Source organism: Chiloscyllium plagiosum, chromosome 12 (assembly GCF_004010195.1).
Source record: "Chiloscyllium plagiosum isolate BGI_BamShark_2017 chromosome 12, ASM401019v2, whole genome shotgun sequence".
NCBI lineage: Eukaryota > Metazoa > Chordata > Chondrichthyes > Orectolobiformes > Hemiscylliidae > Chiloscyllium > Chiloscyllium plagiosum.
Window position 1 is genome coordinate 1,451,641 of NC_057721.1, and position 18,026 is coordinate 1,469,666.

The 18,026-nt window shown below is 42.1% G+C and overlaps 1 protein-coding gene across 2 annotated transcripts in view; it reads right to left on the reverse strand.

Moving 5' to 3' along the window:
* tmco3 (transmembrane and coiled-coil domains 3) overlaps positions 1-18,026 on the reverse strand; it is a 40,982-nt gene that overhangs the window by 13,558 nt on the left and 9,398 nt on the right. For both annotated transcript variants that reach the window (XM_043700244.1, XM_043700245.1), the window contains exons 4-8: positions 17,662-17,853; positions 11,443-11,571; positions 5,008-5,100; positions 3,800-3,986; positions 713-830 (exon numbers count right to left, since the gene is read on the reverse strand). In XM_043700244.1, the coding sequence (XP_043556179.1) occupies positions 713-830; positions 3,800-3,986; positions 5,008-5,100; positions 11,443-11,571; positions 17,662-17,853 (719 nt within the window). The remainder of the gene's footprint in view (positions 1-712; positions 831-3,799; positions 3,987-5,007; positions 5,101-11,442; positions 11,572-17,661; positions 17,854-18,026) is intronic.

Sequence of the window (18,026 nt, forward strand, 5' to 3'; positions counted from 1 at the left end):
GTTGTAGGGGGGGCGTGGATCTGACCAGGTAGTCACGGAGGGAGCGGTCTTTGCGGAAGGCGGAAAGGGGTGGGGAGGGAAATATATCCCTGGTGATGGGGTCTTTTTGGAGGTGGCGGAAATGTCGGCGGATGATTTGGTTTATGCGAAGGTTGGGGGGTGGAAGGTGAGCACCAGGGCCGCTACAACTTAATGGAAGAAAAAGGAAATGGTAGCAAAATCCTGACTTGCTGCACACTTCTTAGTGCATGGAAACTATGAAAGAAATGGTATCAAACAGTTGCTACTCGTTTGTAAAGAACAATGAACAAGTAAGAGTAAACTTGAATCAATCTACCATTTGTTAAAGTAATTAAATTATCACAATTAAGTTGATTATTGCTAAGGAAACACATCAATGTCACTGAGTCAAAATCCTGCAGCTCTCCTCCTAACTACGTTGGTACCAACAACACATGGACAGCAGCAGTTTGCCATCAGTTTATCAAACACAATTAAGGATGAGCAATAAAATTCTAGCCAAGAAAGCAATGCACATATACTATGATAGAATAAATTTAAAATAAATTTGCTGCTTTGCATTATCGCATTCAGTATCCACTTGGAAAAAAGATGTTGACAGTTACAAAATAACTAAACTTTTGAAGGACCAAACGGAATTAAAACCATTCCAAGTGACATTCAATCGTATCAGTAGCCAATAAGAATTTACCTGTTAGATGTGCTACTGCCTGCCTGAGTTAGCATGGGCATCACGGCAATGAATAAACTCAGTTGAACATCCTGCATCACCAGTGTTCCAAGCAGCACACTGCTATAATCTCCATCACCTATTCAACAATCAGAAAAATCAAATGGAAGCTGAATATCCATGGGCAATAGCTACACAAACTGAGCAGATAGGTCAATGTATATTTGTTCTACTTTTAAGCTAAACTGAAAGCACATCAAGTGAATGTCAGTGTGAAAGTACGAAAAATAAAGAGCACCACTGCAACTAAAAACAAAGGAACCCCCTTGTTACAGAAAATATTCTCCCCCACTGTGATTCGGCATGGTACTGTGAAGCTGATTATTATTCAATTCTAGCTTCAAAACAGAGTCTGCACCCTGAAGCCAGCTATTTCCAAATCAAACTCCAGAAATCCTCAAGTACCCATGGGTCATTACGTGTGTAAATGTTTACATAAAATGTTTAAAATACCAATTACGCAGAAATCACAGAGCAGAGAGTATGGATTCAGACAACCAGTGTTAACAAGTCATATATAGTCTTCATTGCTAATAACCAGGTATAGGTCCAGTTGCTGCAGTATGATATTTTTAGCAGAGTGGGACTTTCAAATTTTATTTTTTAAATATAATTTTTAACAAATTGAATGCAAAATTTGAGTCTGCAGGTAAAATCAGCCTCACCTGCAAGGTCATGTCTGCAGACATAAGTGTAAAGTTCAACATCAACCTCAAATCTGACATCTAACTCTCCACTATCTGTCCGTCTGTATGTGTTGAAGAGATGGACAACAAATATCTCAAATCCCTAGAGTAATTTCACAAGTGATGCCCCTGCAAAATCCACTGGCAGGGTTGATGCTCCACTATCCACGTACTCTCTCAGGCCAAAATCCACAGTATCAAAGCACTGGTTGCTATCAACCAGATCAGACTGTCACATTTGTCAAGCATGCAGACAGATTATCAAAACAAGACCTTTGTCACAAGTGGTTATCAGAAGGCTCAGTGAAAATGCCTTGAGACGACCCCAAAGTCTTCTGAAAAGAAAAATGCAATAACTCACTGATGCACAGGAATATCTTGCCCAATCCCACCCAGACTGGAGAAGCATCATCCACTGAGGTGCCAACAATCTCAGAAAGGCCCAGGTGGAGGCAAAGCATAAAGAGTGGAAGAAGTGTGCCAAAACCCAAGCATCCCACTCACCCGCCACTTCAAACACCCCCTGCTCCACCTATGGCAGGACATGTGGATGCAGCATTGAACTATTTATTCATCACGGGGCTCAACCCCAGAGTAGAAGAAAGTCATTGAGGAGAAAGTGAGGTCTGCAGATGCTGGAGATCAGAGCTGAAAATGTGTTGCTGGAAAAGCGCAGCAGGTCAGGCAGCATCCAGGGAACAGGAGAATCGACATTTCGGGCATAAGCCCTTCTTCAGGAATAGAAGAAAGTCATCTCGGACTAAGAAGTAAGAAGAAAGTTCTAATGCATAATGAGAGCACTTGCGGCAATTATTGGCAGTCAGGGATCACAGTCCTTGGCAATGTAACTTGATGACATTAGCACTCACACCTCTTGGCTTCATTTCTTAATAAAACGTCAGCATTATTATGAAACAGACTGGGAGGATTGCACAGCAAGTCAGCATCATTCTAGACTGCAAGAACAGACCTGAATGAGACTTGGGACAAAATAAGTCTAATCTGATTCAGGAGTGAATTGGAGTGGCAGCGGAACATAGCACATCTGGGGCTGAAAGGTAGCAGCGGAACTTCCTTATAAAAGCCTGAGGGGGAGACCCCCAAACTGGGGAACTTACTTGGAGTAACAGCTAAACCCCAAAAGGAATCCTGACAGAATTTTACAAGGTTGACAAAACACACATCAGCACAAAGCAGTGAACTTACTATGGGTAAGGTTTACGTTGTTTTTGTCCACTTTAAAGATGCATGAAGGTCAGACTAGAGTTGTAGCAGTAAACTTGATTCATTTTCTACTTGGCTTGAATTTAAGGCAAAATCTTTTTAAACAGAAGGTCTGGCGGGGAGCCCATTGCCGTATGTTGCATGGCTTGTAGTAGGTTTGAAGTCTTAAAAGTACCTGGCAGTCTGATTGACTACATTTGTAGGAAGTGCCATCATTTGATCAGTTTGAGCACCAGGGCTGAGAATTAAGAAATTAGCGTAGCTTTAGACATTGTCACCCTGCAGCTTAAGGAAGTGCGGTCAGTGAAGGAATCAGTGAAGGGGTAGTCAGAAGAAGGGAGGTAGGCAGGTAGTCAGGAAAATCCCAGAGTGTGCCTCAATCAAGAACAGATTGCAAGTGTTGGAAAACTATGAGAGTAATGGTACCTCCAAGGATTGCAATCAGACCCTATCTGCGCAAGTGGGGAGCAGAACAGGGAACTGGTGGGAGATTCAGCAGCGAGGGGCACAAATGAGTCTTTCTACAAACCAGGGATGAAATGCAAAGATGGTGTGCTGCCTACCTGGGGACAGAGTCAAGAAAGTCACTAAATGATGTCAGGCATTCTGAAGGAGATAGCGAGCAGAGATCATGGTTCACATTGGTACCAACTGGACTTACCCTCTGGCATTACTGTCATCGTCACCACTGTCCTAGTTTAGAGGCATTATCCATGCATATGATTCCTGCCACTAACAGAGAATATGCTGATGCCAAAGGGAAACATTAGGTATGCTGTAACATCTAGAAGAGTCCCCAAAGACCAACGTTAAAAGTGGCGGGCAAGAGTCGAACAAGAAATGGCCACCCTGTCTGCTACTTCCATGTGTGGCCATTAATGCCACTTACCCAGCTTGTTAACATCTGAGGAACAGGGGTAACAGCCAGGCCAGATACCAAGCCACATCTAATATCAACCATCAGGCAGTAATTATCATAGGAACATTCACCGATCCCTCCTTAAAAATTGTTCGATATCAGTTCACTCTCCAGCAGCTCCCAACCAGTATCTCCCTCACTTCAGCACCAAGGGCAATTCGTTATCATATTCACAAATACACAACAATCCCACATCAGCTAAACTGCTTAAAGACATACCTTCTTTGTCTCCTCTGGCACCAAGAGCAAGGAATCTGGATACTAATGGGGTACTTGATAGAGATAAACATGTGGAAATAAAAATACTTTGCGTTGGCCTGATATTCAACAGATGTCCCCAGAGTAATCCAAATATAACCATCAGAACTGTCATATAACTGGTACCTTGCAAAGAAATCTTCCAGACCTAAGGACAGAGAAAACAATGTACTTTAACACCAGAATAAACTTTGTCATTAATGTTACAATGTTTCTTTTCAAAGCATGACTAATTCAAGAATGTGTTAAAGACCATGATTTAAAATGAAAACTGTACAAGGTATTCTGTAATCAGGAGATCACATTCTAAAACATAGAAGGACCATTGATTGCAGTGCAGACACAACCAACTCAAAAGCTTCAATAGTGGGGGCGCGGGGGAGGGGAGGTGCGCGGGAGGCATGCGCAGAGATTATGTTCACTTAGGGTATCAGGAGCCTGCATAATATAGAAAGAAGGAATCACTTAAAGAAATGACAGAGACATCTGGGACCAGTTGGAAGTCTACAGGCAAGTCAGAATGTTCCAGAATCTAAAAGGAATTGAGAGAAATCAAAGAACAGGTCAAACTACACCATGCGACGGGTACATAGTCTTAATACATTCAAACTTCAATAAAAAATTGGGCCTCCACATTTCAAGGGGGGAGAAAAGGGGGCAATGCTTGAATTAAGGTTTTGCATATCTGGATTCGACCTAGCAAGAGATTCACTTTAATTTCGATTGTTATCTTGTTGGGCCTGTAGTCATTGGAATCTAGAAAAATGAGACCAGAATTTATTGAAATTTACAAGATTCATGGGGGGCGGGGGGGCCTGACAGGTTCGATGCTAAAAGGTTGTTCCCCCTTACGGGAGAGTCAAGGACCAGAAGGCATTCTCTCAAAATAAGGAGTCATCCATTTAAGGAGGAATTTCTTCCCTCACAGGGTAGTGAATCGGTGGAACTTACTGTAGAGGGCTGTCGATGCTGGGTCATTAAGAATATTCAAGGTTGAGATAGTCAGATTTACTATAGTAACGGATTCAAGGGTTATGAGGAAAGGGCAGGAAAGTAGAGTTGAAGGTTTTCAGATAAGCCATGATCTCACTGATTTGATGGGCTAAATGGCCTACTTCTGCTCCTATGTCAAATGGCCTTAATCTCTGAAAAGGGGTGAAAAGTCATACCTTTCTGAGCCGATCAGGAGAAAATTCCAGGCCAACAACAAACAGGGTGAAGAACACACCAAACTCGCCAAGTGTTTCTACTTGCACAATGGACTGTGGAGAAACAATTTTGCAAAACATGACCATCCTCTGAAATCACAGCAATTAAGAAATATTACAAAGCACTTACAGCAGAGGTAAACTTAATTCAGTCCAAAAGATCTAGAGTCACCGAGATGTACAGCATGGAATCAGATCCTTCGGTCCATGCTGACCAGATATCCCAACCAAATCTAGTCCCACCTGCCAGCACCCGGCCTACATCCCTCCAAACCCTTCCTATTCATATACCCATCCAGATGCCTTTTAAATGTTGTAGTTGTACTAGACTCCATCACTTCCTCTGGCAGCACATTCCATACATGTACCATCTGCATGAAAAAGTTGCCCCTTAGGTCCCTTTTATATCTTTTCCCTCTCACCCTAAACCTATGCCCTCTAGCTCTGGACTCCCCGACCCCAGGGAAAAGACCGTTTATTTATCCTATCCATACCCCTCAGGATTTTATAAACCTCTATAACGTCACCCCTCAGCATCCGACGCTCCAGGGAAAACAGCCCCAGCCTATTCAACCTCTCCCTATAGTTCAAATCCTTCAACACTGGCAACATCCTTGTAAATCTTTTCTAAACCCTTTCAAGTTTCACATCTTTCCGATAGGATGGAGACCAGAATTGCACGCAATATTCCAACAGTGGCCGAACTGATGTCCTGTACAGTTCAACATGACCTTAACTAAATTGAACTCCACCTGCCACTCCTCAGCCCGTTATCCCACCTCATCACTAACTATACCTCTTATGCTCACATCCAAATCATTTATATAAATGATGAAAAGTAGTAGACCCAGCACTGATCCTTGTGGCACTCCACTAGTCACTGGCCTCCAATCTGAAAAACAACCCTCCACCACCACCCTCTGTGTTCTTTCTTTTGAGCCAGTTCTGTAACCAAATGGCAAGTTCTCCCTGTATTCCATGAGATCTAACCAGTCTCCTACGGGTAATCTTGTCGAATGCCTTACTGAAGTCCATATAGGTCACATCTAGTGCTCCGCCCTCATCAATCGTCTTTGTTACTTCTTCAAAAAACTCAATCAAGTTGGTGAGACAGGATTTCCCACGGACAAAGCCATGTTGACTATCCCTAATCTGTCCTTACCTTTCCAAATACATGTACCTCCTGTCCCTCAGGATTCCTTCCAACAACTTGCCCTCCACCAATGTCAAGCTCACCGGTACATTGTTCCCTGGCTTGTCCTTACCATCTTTCTTAAATAGTGGCACCACTTTAGCCAACCTCCAGTCTTCCGGCACCTCACCTGTGACTATCAATGATACAAATATCTCAGCAAGAGGCCCAACAATCACTTCTCTGGCTTCCCACAGAGTTCTAGGGTACACCTGATCAGATCCTAGGGATTTATCCACTTTTATGCGTTTCAAGACATCCAGCACTTCCTCCTCTGTAATCTGGACATTTTTCCAGATGTCACCATCTATTTTCCTATAGTCTATACCTTCCACGTCCTTTTCCACAGTAAGCACTGATGCAAAATACTCATTTAGTATCTGCCCCATCTCCTGCAGCTCCACACAAAGGTCACCTTGCTGGACTTTGAGGGGCTGAAACTTAATTGCTGGAACAGCACAGCAGGTCAGGCAGCATCTAGGGAACAGAAGATTCGACGTTTCGGGCACATGCCCTTCTTCAGGAATGAGCAGAGAGTGTTCAGCAGGAAGTCTATACCTTCCATGTCCTTTTCCACAGTAAGCACTGATGCAAAATACTCATTTAGTATCTGCCCCATCTCCTGCAGCTCCACACAAAGGTCACCTTGCTGGACTTTGAGGGGCCCTGTTCTCTCCCTAGTTATCCTTTTGTCCATAATGTATTTGTAAAAACGCTTTGGATTCTCCTTAACTCTATTTGCCAAAGCTGTCTCATGTCCCCTTTTTGCCCTCAGTTTCCTTCTTAAGTATACTCCAACTGCCTTTATACTCTAAGGAATCCCTCGATCTATCCTGTGTATAACTGATATATGTTTCCTTCTTTTTCTTAACTAAACCCTCAATTTCTGTAGTTATCCATCATTCCCTATACCTACCAGCCTTTCCTTTCACCCTAACAGGAATATACTGTCTCTGCACTTATTATCTCATTTCTGAAGGCTTCCCATTTTACCTGTGAATATCTGCCCCCAATCAGCTTTTGAAAGTTCTTGCCTAATACTGTCAAAATTGGCCTTTCTTTAATTTGGAACTTCAACTTTTAGATGTGGTCTATCCTTTTCCATCACTATTTTAAAACTAATAGAGTTATGGTCACTGGCCCCAAAGTGCTCCCCCACTGACACCTCACTCACCTGTCCTGCCTTATTTCCCAAGAGTAAGTCAAGTTTTGCACCTTCTCTCGTAGGTGCATCCACATACTGAATCTGTTCTTGTACATGCTTAACAAATTCCTAAACCCTTAACACTATGGTTGTCCCAGTCTATGTTTGGAAAGTTAAAACCCACTACCATAACCACCCTATTATTCTTACAGATAACTAAGATCTCCTGACAAACGTGCTTCGCATTTTCCCGCTGACTATTGGATGGGTCTATAATACAATCCCAATAAGGTGATTGTCCCTTTCTTGTTTCTCAGTTCCACCCAAATAACTTCCCTCGATGTATTTCGGGGAATATCCTCCCTCAGTACAGCTGTATGCTATCCCTTATCAAAAACACCACTCCCCCTCCTCTCTTGCCTCCCTTTCTATCTTTCCTATAGTATTTGCATCCTGGAACATTAAGCTGCTAGTCCTGTCCATCCTTGAGCCATGTTTCTGTAATTTCTATGATAACCAGTCCCATATTCCTCACCATGCGAAGTTCATCTGCCTTCCCTGTTCGGCCCCTTGCATTAAAATAAATGCAGTTTAATTTATCCGTCCTAACTTGTTCTCTGCTTTGTCCCTGCCTGCCCTGACTGTTTGGCTTGCTTTTTTTTTTCAACTGTATCAGTCTCAGATTGATTTCTTTCCTCACTATCTTCCTGGGTCCCAACCCCCACCCAGAAATATTTGTCTGTGCCTCGGGCTAGAGATTCCCCTAACACAATCAATCTCTTGAAACTCATTGTGTTAGACCCAGTCGCGATAACAGAAACTTGGCTGTTCGTGCTACATTCCCGAGCATCCATCAGCCCCTACATTTTCCAAAACAGCATACTTGTTTGAAATGAGGATAGTCATACAAGACTCCTGCACTACCTGCCTACCCCTCTTACTTTTCCTAGAGTTAACCCATCTATGTAACTGTATCTGCAACTTTTCTCCCTTTCTATAACTGCCATCCATCACACCCCCTTGCTCTTGTAAATTCACTCCAACTATTCCATGCGATCTGATAGGATTCACAACTAACAGCATTTATTGAGTATATAATCCTCAGTAACACGTAAACTCTCCCTAAGCTCCCAAATCTGACAAGAGCATATCGCTCTAAGGGCCATTTTTGCTTCTTCCAATCTGCAGACCCAGAAAATAGCTCCATCTTATTCCTCTACAAAACACTGTTCCAGGCTAACTTAATACTTATGATTTATATTAAGTTTAATCAAGAGACATATCTCAATAAAACATATAATCAAGAAAAGAATCCACTCGACTCACGACTACAGTCTCTCCAAGACCACACTTAAAATTATTCACTTATCTGTCTCTGTGCTGTGACCTCTCCAACAAGTTCCTCCAAGGTCAGTTGTGAATTTCACTGTTTGTTAATTTTCCCAAATGCACTCCGATGTTCAGCGATATATGAATTCAACAGCAAAGGCAGTAACTGTGCAGGTTCACTGTGTCAGTTAGCAGTGTGGGTTTCTTTCTCACTCTCTCGTGCTGACCTCACCATGTGCTGCCTTTGTCTGTTCCTCTCCCTTTTAAAAGTGCCGTTACCAAAGTCTATCCTGAAGCCTTCTTTATATAATAGTATTGCCCATCAAATATTTATGTATTTTCTCCTTCAATGCATCTATGGTCTCTAACTCAACCACTTTGTGTCGTATAAGTTGCACATTCTACCAACTGTCTGAATAAAGACGTTGCACTGTCCTGAGTGCCATCCTGAATTTATTAGTGACTGCTTTATATTTTGCTCCTAAGTTTCATCACATCTGCAAATGTACAGCTACAGTAGTCCATTAAACTCTTTCATAAAGTTGAAAATCTTTAACAGGCCAGCCTACAGCCTTCTCTTTTCTCAATACTGAAACATCTTGTATTGAAGTTACAAATGACATCCTGAGATACTGGGATCATGGTAAACTCCCTTCTTGATTTGTCAGCAGCCTTTGATACAACAACCAAACTGTCCTCCTCCAACCCCTCTCCATTGTCATCCAGCTGGGTGGTAACTGCTCTCACCTACTTCCATTCTTATCTATTTAATCCTGTTTCTCATCCACATCCTGCCCAGGCACCCATGTTCTGAAAACACAGCATCAGTTTTTACATCTAAGGTGAGACTAAACCACGTGTTTGCAACATTAGAGTCATATTTGTTGAGCTTCAGCCACAATTTTCACTATTGCCAAGAGAGCCTACTTCCATCTCAATAGCATCAGCTAGCTTCATCTGTCTCAGCTCATCTGTTGCTGAAACCTTCATTCATTCCTCATTTGCCAGATGAGTAAATTCCAAAGCTCCCCTGCTTAGCTCCTATCTCTACCTTCTGTAGACTTCAGACCCCAATGTCTTAAAGCCCACCAAATCCTATTCAATTAAAACGCCTGCACTCACTAACATCAGCTCCATCTGAAATAACAGCTTGATTTTAACATTTCTTATGTTATCATTTATTTTTAAAAGAGAAAAGATAAATAAAACAAAAACTGCCTCCATTACGAACAGGAAAGGATTGCTGTAAATATATTTCAATTCACCGCTTCCTCTTGTCCAAGAGGCTCAGTATATTTTGCTCTTGTGAAGCTCTTTGGAATGCTTTGTTAACAACACTGTTGTCAATGTTGCTAGAAGCCTCAGCCTGTTCATGCTGACTGATAGCTATAACTACTCAAGAACATGATAATAGCATAAGCAACACATATTACATCACACTGGAAATAGCAATTTTGGCACATCAATTATGCTAGTGATAACCCCTTGATTGGAGCTGTTCACTCTTGGCACATTTGCCTAATCTTTCCCCACATTTTTCCTTTTCAAATACTTATGAATCACAATTTAAACAATGTTCTTATTCCCAAATGTCTATAATGTATGTTGTGCTGTATTAGTAAAATGAATTGGATCCTAAGGCTTTCAGAGCCTATGATGGATCAATACATTGGCATAGCTATGTGTGTAAATCTCATTTAAAGGACTGGGCTCTTTGAAAATGAAGGTGCAACCTTAACATTACTATTCATGGCTGAAGGCTGTAAGTGAGCAGAATCAAAAAAAAAATCACACGACACCATGTTACAGCCCAACAGGTTTACTTGAAAACAGAAGTTTTCGGAGCCTCACACCTCCTTCAGGTGGTGTGTGATTTTTGACTTTATCCACCCCAGTTCAACACCATCACCTCCATGTTGCAGGTGAGTAGGGAAGTGCTTGGCTCAGTATTTGGTGTACAAGATGGCTTTAGGCAGCACACAGCACATTTTTTTTAATTTCTCAGTCAGAGGAGAGAGAAAAAAACAAGATAAATAAACTCCTAATTTCCACAAGCAAGACCTCCTTGATGCAAAAGGACAAAGCATAACTATAACTTGTAAATACATATCACTGACCTAGTCAAATTGGCCAGTATTCACAGAGCATTATCAAACAGAACTTAACACTGAGCCATGTGGGAAGATACGAGAGAAAACGAACATTAATACAGCAAAAGGGGCAAGTTTTAAGGAGCATTTTAAAGAGGAAAGAAAGGAAGAGACAGAGAAGCAAATGGAGAACTCCAGAGCTTGGCTATCCTGAAGGCATAGCTACCAATGGTGGGACAATTAAAATTAGGATGATAAATGGCTAGAATTAGATTAGCACAGATAGAGATAAGACTGAAAGTCATTATTGAGTGAAATATCCACAACTACAAATGCATTCTGTGCTATATAAAAAGGAGATGGAGCAGACATGGTGGCAAATCTCACCACTAGCACTCTGTACCACAACTTCAAAAAGTTAAATTATTCAACCAGGGTTCACACAATAACAGACTAATTGCACTGCTGCTACTTTTACAACAACTTGCACATTCTTCACACTATAAAACTAACTGCTGTACATCTTATCGATTAAAGTGCACCACTCTTCTACAGTGTAAGATTTATTAAGTTAGTGAACTGCTTGCTCCAAGAAAACTTCAGCTGAATACAGTGCCCGCTGACAGAAGTAGAATTCATACCTTGATGCGGTTTAGTCCTGAGGGACCCAAGAGAACCCCACAAACAATATAACCAAACATTGTAGGAAGCCCCATTAAGGTACAAATCCAGCCACAAGGCAGAGATATCACCACAATGGAAATTATATCCTGCAAATAAATTGAAAATTTAAATAAGTTTAAAAATTAAAGTATGAACTCAATTTTGTCCAATTTTAAGCAAATTTTAATTTGTGTATTTACCTCAAGCATACATTTAAGGTTGTTGTTGAAAAACATGGTGCTGGAAAAACACAGCAGGCCAGGCAGCATCCGAGGAAAATTTAAGGTTGTTGCTCTGACTCATGAAAATATTAATTCATTTTTAAGAAAGGAAGGTCTCTTAAATTGTTTGGACATCCTTCAAATCTAATTTGAAAACTAGCAGAAATCTGTAAGAATAGGAAGCATTGGAATAAATGGGAGAACATTGGCTCCAGACCACTGGCTTGGGGATTGGAAAGATCACTGATACATACAAAAAGCCTGGTTGTAGGGGAAACTTATATTTGAGTCACATCTGAGGCAGGGAATACACAATGTTAATCAATTCCTCAGGAGAAGCCCCCCTGTTGACAGGAAACTACCCTAAAAATGTGGACATGTGTGTGGATAAAAGTCTGTCCTATTCAAATGTAGCCTTCCTTGCAGTAATAGGAGTCATAAAATGTACAAAATACCATTTGAGATGAGATGAAAATGTCTGAAAGTTACTTGAAGGACTCAGTTCTGAGTCAATGAGGTAAAAGCCACAAACTCAGATTTTCTCAAAGGCTTTAAAGGCCAGGAGAGTTGGAATGGAGCCAAGTAGACTTTTCACAAGTATCAAGGTCAAATCAATAACTGAGAAAACAGAGCTAACTGAAACTAAGGCTAATTCACCCAGTGCAAATAACTATGTTCTATGGGATATTATCAACATTTTTAGAAAAATTAGATTTGGTGTACTATCTTATCCATCCGACCAGAGATCTTGGTCTTCAAATACTGGTTTTCCTCAGACAACCATAGGTTGAGCTAGCATGTTGGAAGTCATCATGAATTTCATCATCTCCATATTCCTGAGACTAACGTCATGCTTTACCAGGTAACAGCATCCCCCACCTTCTTGCCTTCTTTGGAGACTAAAGGAAGCTCCTCAAAGCATTGCACCTCAGTACTGCATTTGCAAGATCCTCTAAATCTTGTGGCAAACAAGGGTCTTCAATGGCAACATCCACTCCCAAGACAAAACAGCAACTGAGCAGGAAAGGTTGCATATATCCCTGATACAATGCTCCTGAAGAAACAAATGCGCTAGCTGGAGTTCGGTTGGGGCAGGAAACCTGCAGGACAACAGATGTCCTCAAAGTGCCCACAAAAACGTCAGAGTATCCATTGGGTAATCTGGTTTGTGACTAACCAAAATGGAGAACTTTAATTTCAGAAAGCACCAAACAGACTGAAGGACTTAACTGAGAGCATGCTACGGTGACATTGAGGCGTTGGACTCAAATACCTCATCCGTTAAGTACTAGCTGCCCTATATGTAGCACAGGCTGAGGGTCAAGCACTGGATATACCAGCCATCTCAGAGCCCACTGAACCAGGGTGGAAGCAAGGCATCCCCAATCTCAAGAGACTGCCAGAGAGAGACTAGTTAGCAAGGTTAGATCACACGGAATAGAGAGAGAACTAGCCATTTGGATACAGAACTGGCTCAAAGGTAGAAGACAGAGGGTGGTGGTGGGGGTTGGATTTCAGACTGGAGGCCTGTGACCAGTGGAGTGCCACAAGGGTTGGTGCTGGGTCCCTGCTTTTATATAAATGATTTGGATGTGAACATAGTTGGTATAGTTAATAAGTTTACAGATGATACCAAAATTGTATATGTAGTGGACAGCAAAGAAGGTGACCTCACAGTACAAAGGGATATTGATCAGATGGGCCAATGGGCTGAGAAGTGGCAAATGGAGTTTAATTTAGATAAATGTGAGCTGCTGCATTTTGGAAAAGCAAATCAGAGCAGGACTTATACACTTAATGGTAAGGTCCTAGGGAGTGTTGCTGAACAAAGAGACCTTAAAGTGCAGGTTCACAGTTCCTTGAAAATACAGTCGCAGCTAGATAGGCTTGTGGAGGTTTATAGAATCGTGAGGGGCATGGATAGGGTAAATAGGCAAGGTCTTTTCCCAGGGAAGTCCAGAACTAGAGGGCATGGGTTTAGGGTGAGAGGGGAAAGGTATAAAAGGAGCAATATTTTCATGCAGAGGGTGGTGTGGCTATGAATGTGCTGCCAGAGGAAGTGGTGGAGGCTGGTACATTTGTAGCATTTAAGAGGCATCTGGAGGAGTATATGAATAGGAGGGGTTTAGAGGGATATGGGCCAAGTGCTGATAAATGGGATTAAATTAGGTTAGGATATCTGGTCGACATGGATGCGTTGGATTGAAGGGTCTGTTTCCGTGCTGTACATCTCTACGACTCTATGATACTGAATAAAGAACAAGGAACATTACAGCACAGGAACAGGCCCTCCAAACCTGTGCAGATCCAGGTCCGCTATCTAAACCTGCTGCCTACTTTCTAAGGATCTGTATCCCTTGCTCCCTGCCCATTCATGTATCTGTCTAGATACATCTTAAATTAGGCTATCATTCCCACCCCAATCAACTCTGCTGGCAACACATTCCAGGCACCCACCAATCTCTGTGTGAAGAACTTTCCATGCATATCTCCCCTAAACTTTTCCTCTCTCACTTTGAACTCATCACCCCTAGTAATTAAATCCGTCTGGGGAAAAGAATTCTTGTTATCTACCCTGTCCATACTGCTCATGATTTTGTAGATCTGAATCAGGTCTCCCCCCCAACCTTCTTTTTTTCCAATTAAAGTAATCCTAATCTACTCAACCTTTTCTTATAACTAGCACCCTCCATACCAGGCAACATCCTGGTGACCCTCCTCTGTACCTTATCCAAAGCATCCACATCCTTTCAGTAATGTGGCGACCAGTACTGTATGCAGTATTCCAAATGTTGGCGAACCAAAGTCTCATACAACTGTAACATGACATGCCAACTCTTGCACTCAATACCCTGCCCAAAGAACATATGCATGCTGTATGCCTTCTTGATCACTCTAATGACCCGAGTTGCCACCTTCAGGGTACAATAGACCTGAACACCCAGATTTCGCTGCACATCAATTTTCCCCAGGACTTTTCCATTTACAGTATAGTTTGCTCTGGAGTTGCATCTTCCAAAATGCATCACCTCGCATTTGTCCAGATTGAACTCCATCTGCCATTTCTCTGCCCAACTCTCCAATCTATCTTTATTCTGCTGTATTCTCTGACAGTCCCCTTCACCAACTGCTACTCCACCAATCTTAGTGTCATCTGCAAACTTGCTAATGACGCAACCTACACCTTCCTCCAAATCATTTATGTATATCACAAACAACAGTGGTCCCAGCACAGATCCCTGTGGGATTTCACTGGTCACAGGTCTCCATTTTGAGAAGCTGCCTTCTGCTATTACTTTGTCTCCTGTTGCCCAACCAGTTCTCTATCCACCTAGCTAGAACACTCTGGACACCATGAGACTTCATGAAGGCAGCATTTAGTATGCTTTCCTTTATTGGTCAAGGCATTGAGTTTAACAGTTGGGAAGTCATGTTGCGGCTGTATAGGACATTGGTTAGGCCACTGGTGGAATATTGCGTTCAATTCTGGTCTCCTTCCTATTGGAAGAATGTTGTGACACTTGAAAGCGTTCAGAAAAGATTTACAAGGATGTTGCCAGGTTTGGAGGATTTGAGCTATAGGGAGAGGCAGAATAGGCTGCGGCTGTTTTCCCTGCAGCGTCAGAAGCTGAGGGGTGACCTTATAGAGTTTTTAAAATCATTAGGGGCATGGATAGGGTAAACAGTCAATGGCTTTTCCCTGGAATCCAGAACGCAGAGGACATAGGTTTAGTGTGAGACGGGAGAAGATATAAAAGGGACCGAAGGAGCAACCTTTTCACATAGAGGGTGGTGCGTGAATGGAATGAACTGCCAGAGGAAGTGGTGGATGCAAATACAATCACAGCATTTAAAAGGTATCTGGATGGGTATATGAAAAGAAAGGGTTTAGAGGGATATGGGCCGGGTGCTGGCAGGTGGGACTCGATTGGGATATAGTTGGACAGAAGGGTCTGTTTCAGATTACAGATTACATTACAGTGTGGAAACAGGCCCTTCGGCCCAACAAGTCCACACCGACCCGCCGAAACGAACCCACCCATGCCCCTACATTTACCCCTTACCTAACACTACGGGCAATTTAGTATGGCCAATTCACCTGACCCTGCACATCTTTGGACTGTGGGAGGAAACCGGAGCACCCGGAGGAAACCCATGCAGACACGGGGAGAACGTGCAAACTCCACAGTCAGTCGCCTGAGGCGGGAATTGAACCCGGGTCTCTGGCGCTGAGGGGCAACAGTGCTAACCACTGTGCCACCGTGCCGCCCACGTGCTGTATACTTTTATGAATCTAAGAGGAGCAGGCAGATTTAGAAGATCTACCACCTTAGCAGAGCAAAAGGAAATGTGTAATAAAATGCAAATTCACCCACATTGTTCACATCAAAACATGAAAATTAAAATATCATTAGCAATTAGCTGTGCACCTCTACATCATACAGAACAAGGTGCAAACATATAGGGACTACTGTTACAATCATCAACTCAAATCAGTAGCACTTTTAAAAATATGGCTCAAAGTTCAGTGTATGTCTTGATTAACCTTACTGCAACTTTTCAAACTTGACTGGTCACCTCCAAAAAGAATAAGAATGATGTAACCTTCACAATGTTACTGAGTGGATGGAATTTTGAGTGCCAAGCACCACACAATCTAGTATTGGTACCTGAAGACAGGGACTGAACCAATAACAGAAGAGGTGATTTGAATTTCAATTTTACATCAATTTTAATTGCTTGTTTCAAATTCCTTTCCTTAGTAAACACTGCCCTCCTTCAGTCTTTTCCCCAAACAATACACAGTAGGATTGCATTATCCAATCGTTGATTGTTTGTTTCCAAAGAAATGAATACACGAATAGGAAGAGAATAGAGGGATACAGATCCTGTAAGTGAAGACGGTTTTTGTATGGAATGACAAAAAGCCTCAGCGCAGGCTTGGAGGTCAAAGTGCCTGCTCCTATGCTCTATGGTTCTCTGTTCAAAAGTAATGGCCTTGAAATGGCACATTTAATGACGAACATCACAAATTAGACATTTACACTTACCACGCCACTTCAATATATTTCTGTTGAAAAGCAAAGTCCCTGTAAATGATTTCATTGGTTTTGATACTTCGCTAATTTTTGTTACCAGCCACAAATTAAGATTTTGCTTTTAATAACCTGCTGTGTATATCAAAAACATAAATAACAAAGACACCTGGACAGTGGTTAGCACTGCTGCCTCACAGCGCCAGGGACCTGGGTTCGATTACCGGCTCAGGCAACTGTGTGTGAAGTTTGCACATTCTCCCTGTGTCTGTGTGGGTTTCCTCCGGGTACTCCGGTTTCCTCCCACAATCCAAAGATGTGCAGGTTAGGTGAATTGGTCATACTAAATTGCCCGTAGTCAAGGGTGAATATGGGGAATAGGCGGGTTACTCTTCGGAGGGTCAGCGTGGACTTCTTGGGCCGAAGGGCCCGTTTCCATACTGTAGGGAATCTAATCTAATCTAATCCACTGGCAACCTATAAAACAGAATAAAGAACATTCACTAAAGGAATGTGGATGGCTTCATATGGCAGCATTAGCATTGAGACGAACACATGAAAACTAACGCAACAGTTGGAATGGGCATGAATTATTTCAGTTTATCTCTGGCTCTTTAATAATCAGGAAGTGTTTAAGTGGTTAAGAATGGATAACTTAATAACAAAAACAAACTAAAAGAACTACAGATGCTGTAAATCAGAAACAAAAACAGAAACTGCTGGAAAAGCTCAGGAAGTCTGGCAGCACCTGTGGAGAGAAATCAGAGTTAATGTTTAGAGTCCAGTAATCCTTCCAATCCACCTTTACAGTCACCAAGAAAAATGCTTAGCAAATCAATTGCTTTTGAAAATCTAACCTGAAAAAGTCTGAGATTTTAAAAAGACCATAAGTGAACATAAAGGGCCATGGTTACAATAATAAAACGCAGGCCTCAATTACCTTAATAAAGTGAATATCAGCTCGAGGGATTGTGGAGTCCCTGGGTTTGGTCAGGATGTACTGGTTGTTCTGAGAGTCAATGAGCATACTCAGCCCCAAACCACCCTCTACTTCATGCACAGAAAGGTTTTGCTTGTGGTCTTCCTGGTCCTCTTCAACTCTAATAACAGCTTCAACGTTTCCACCACGGACCTGAAAAGTACCAGATTGTAAGTCCACACTTTATTGTGGACCAATTGAGCTAATTGCAGCACTTGGCTCAGACAAAACACACTGATCAGCATGGTGCAATTAAAATCCAGTCTGTGTCAAAGTCAATGCATCAGTCCTGATTAACTCTAATAGAACTAAGATATTATAACTCT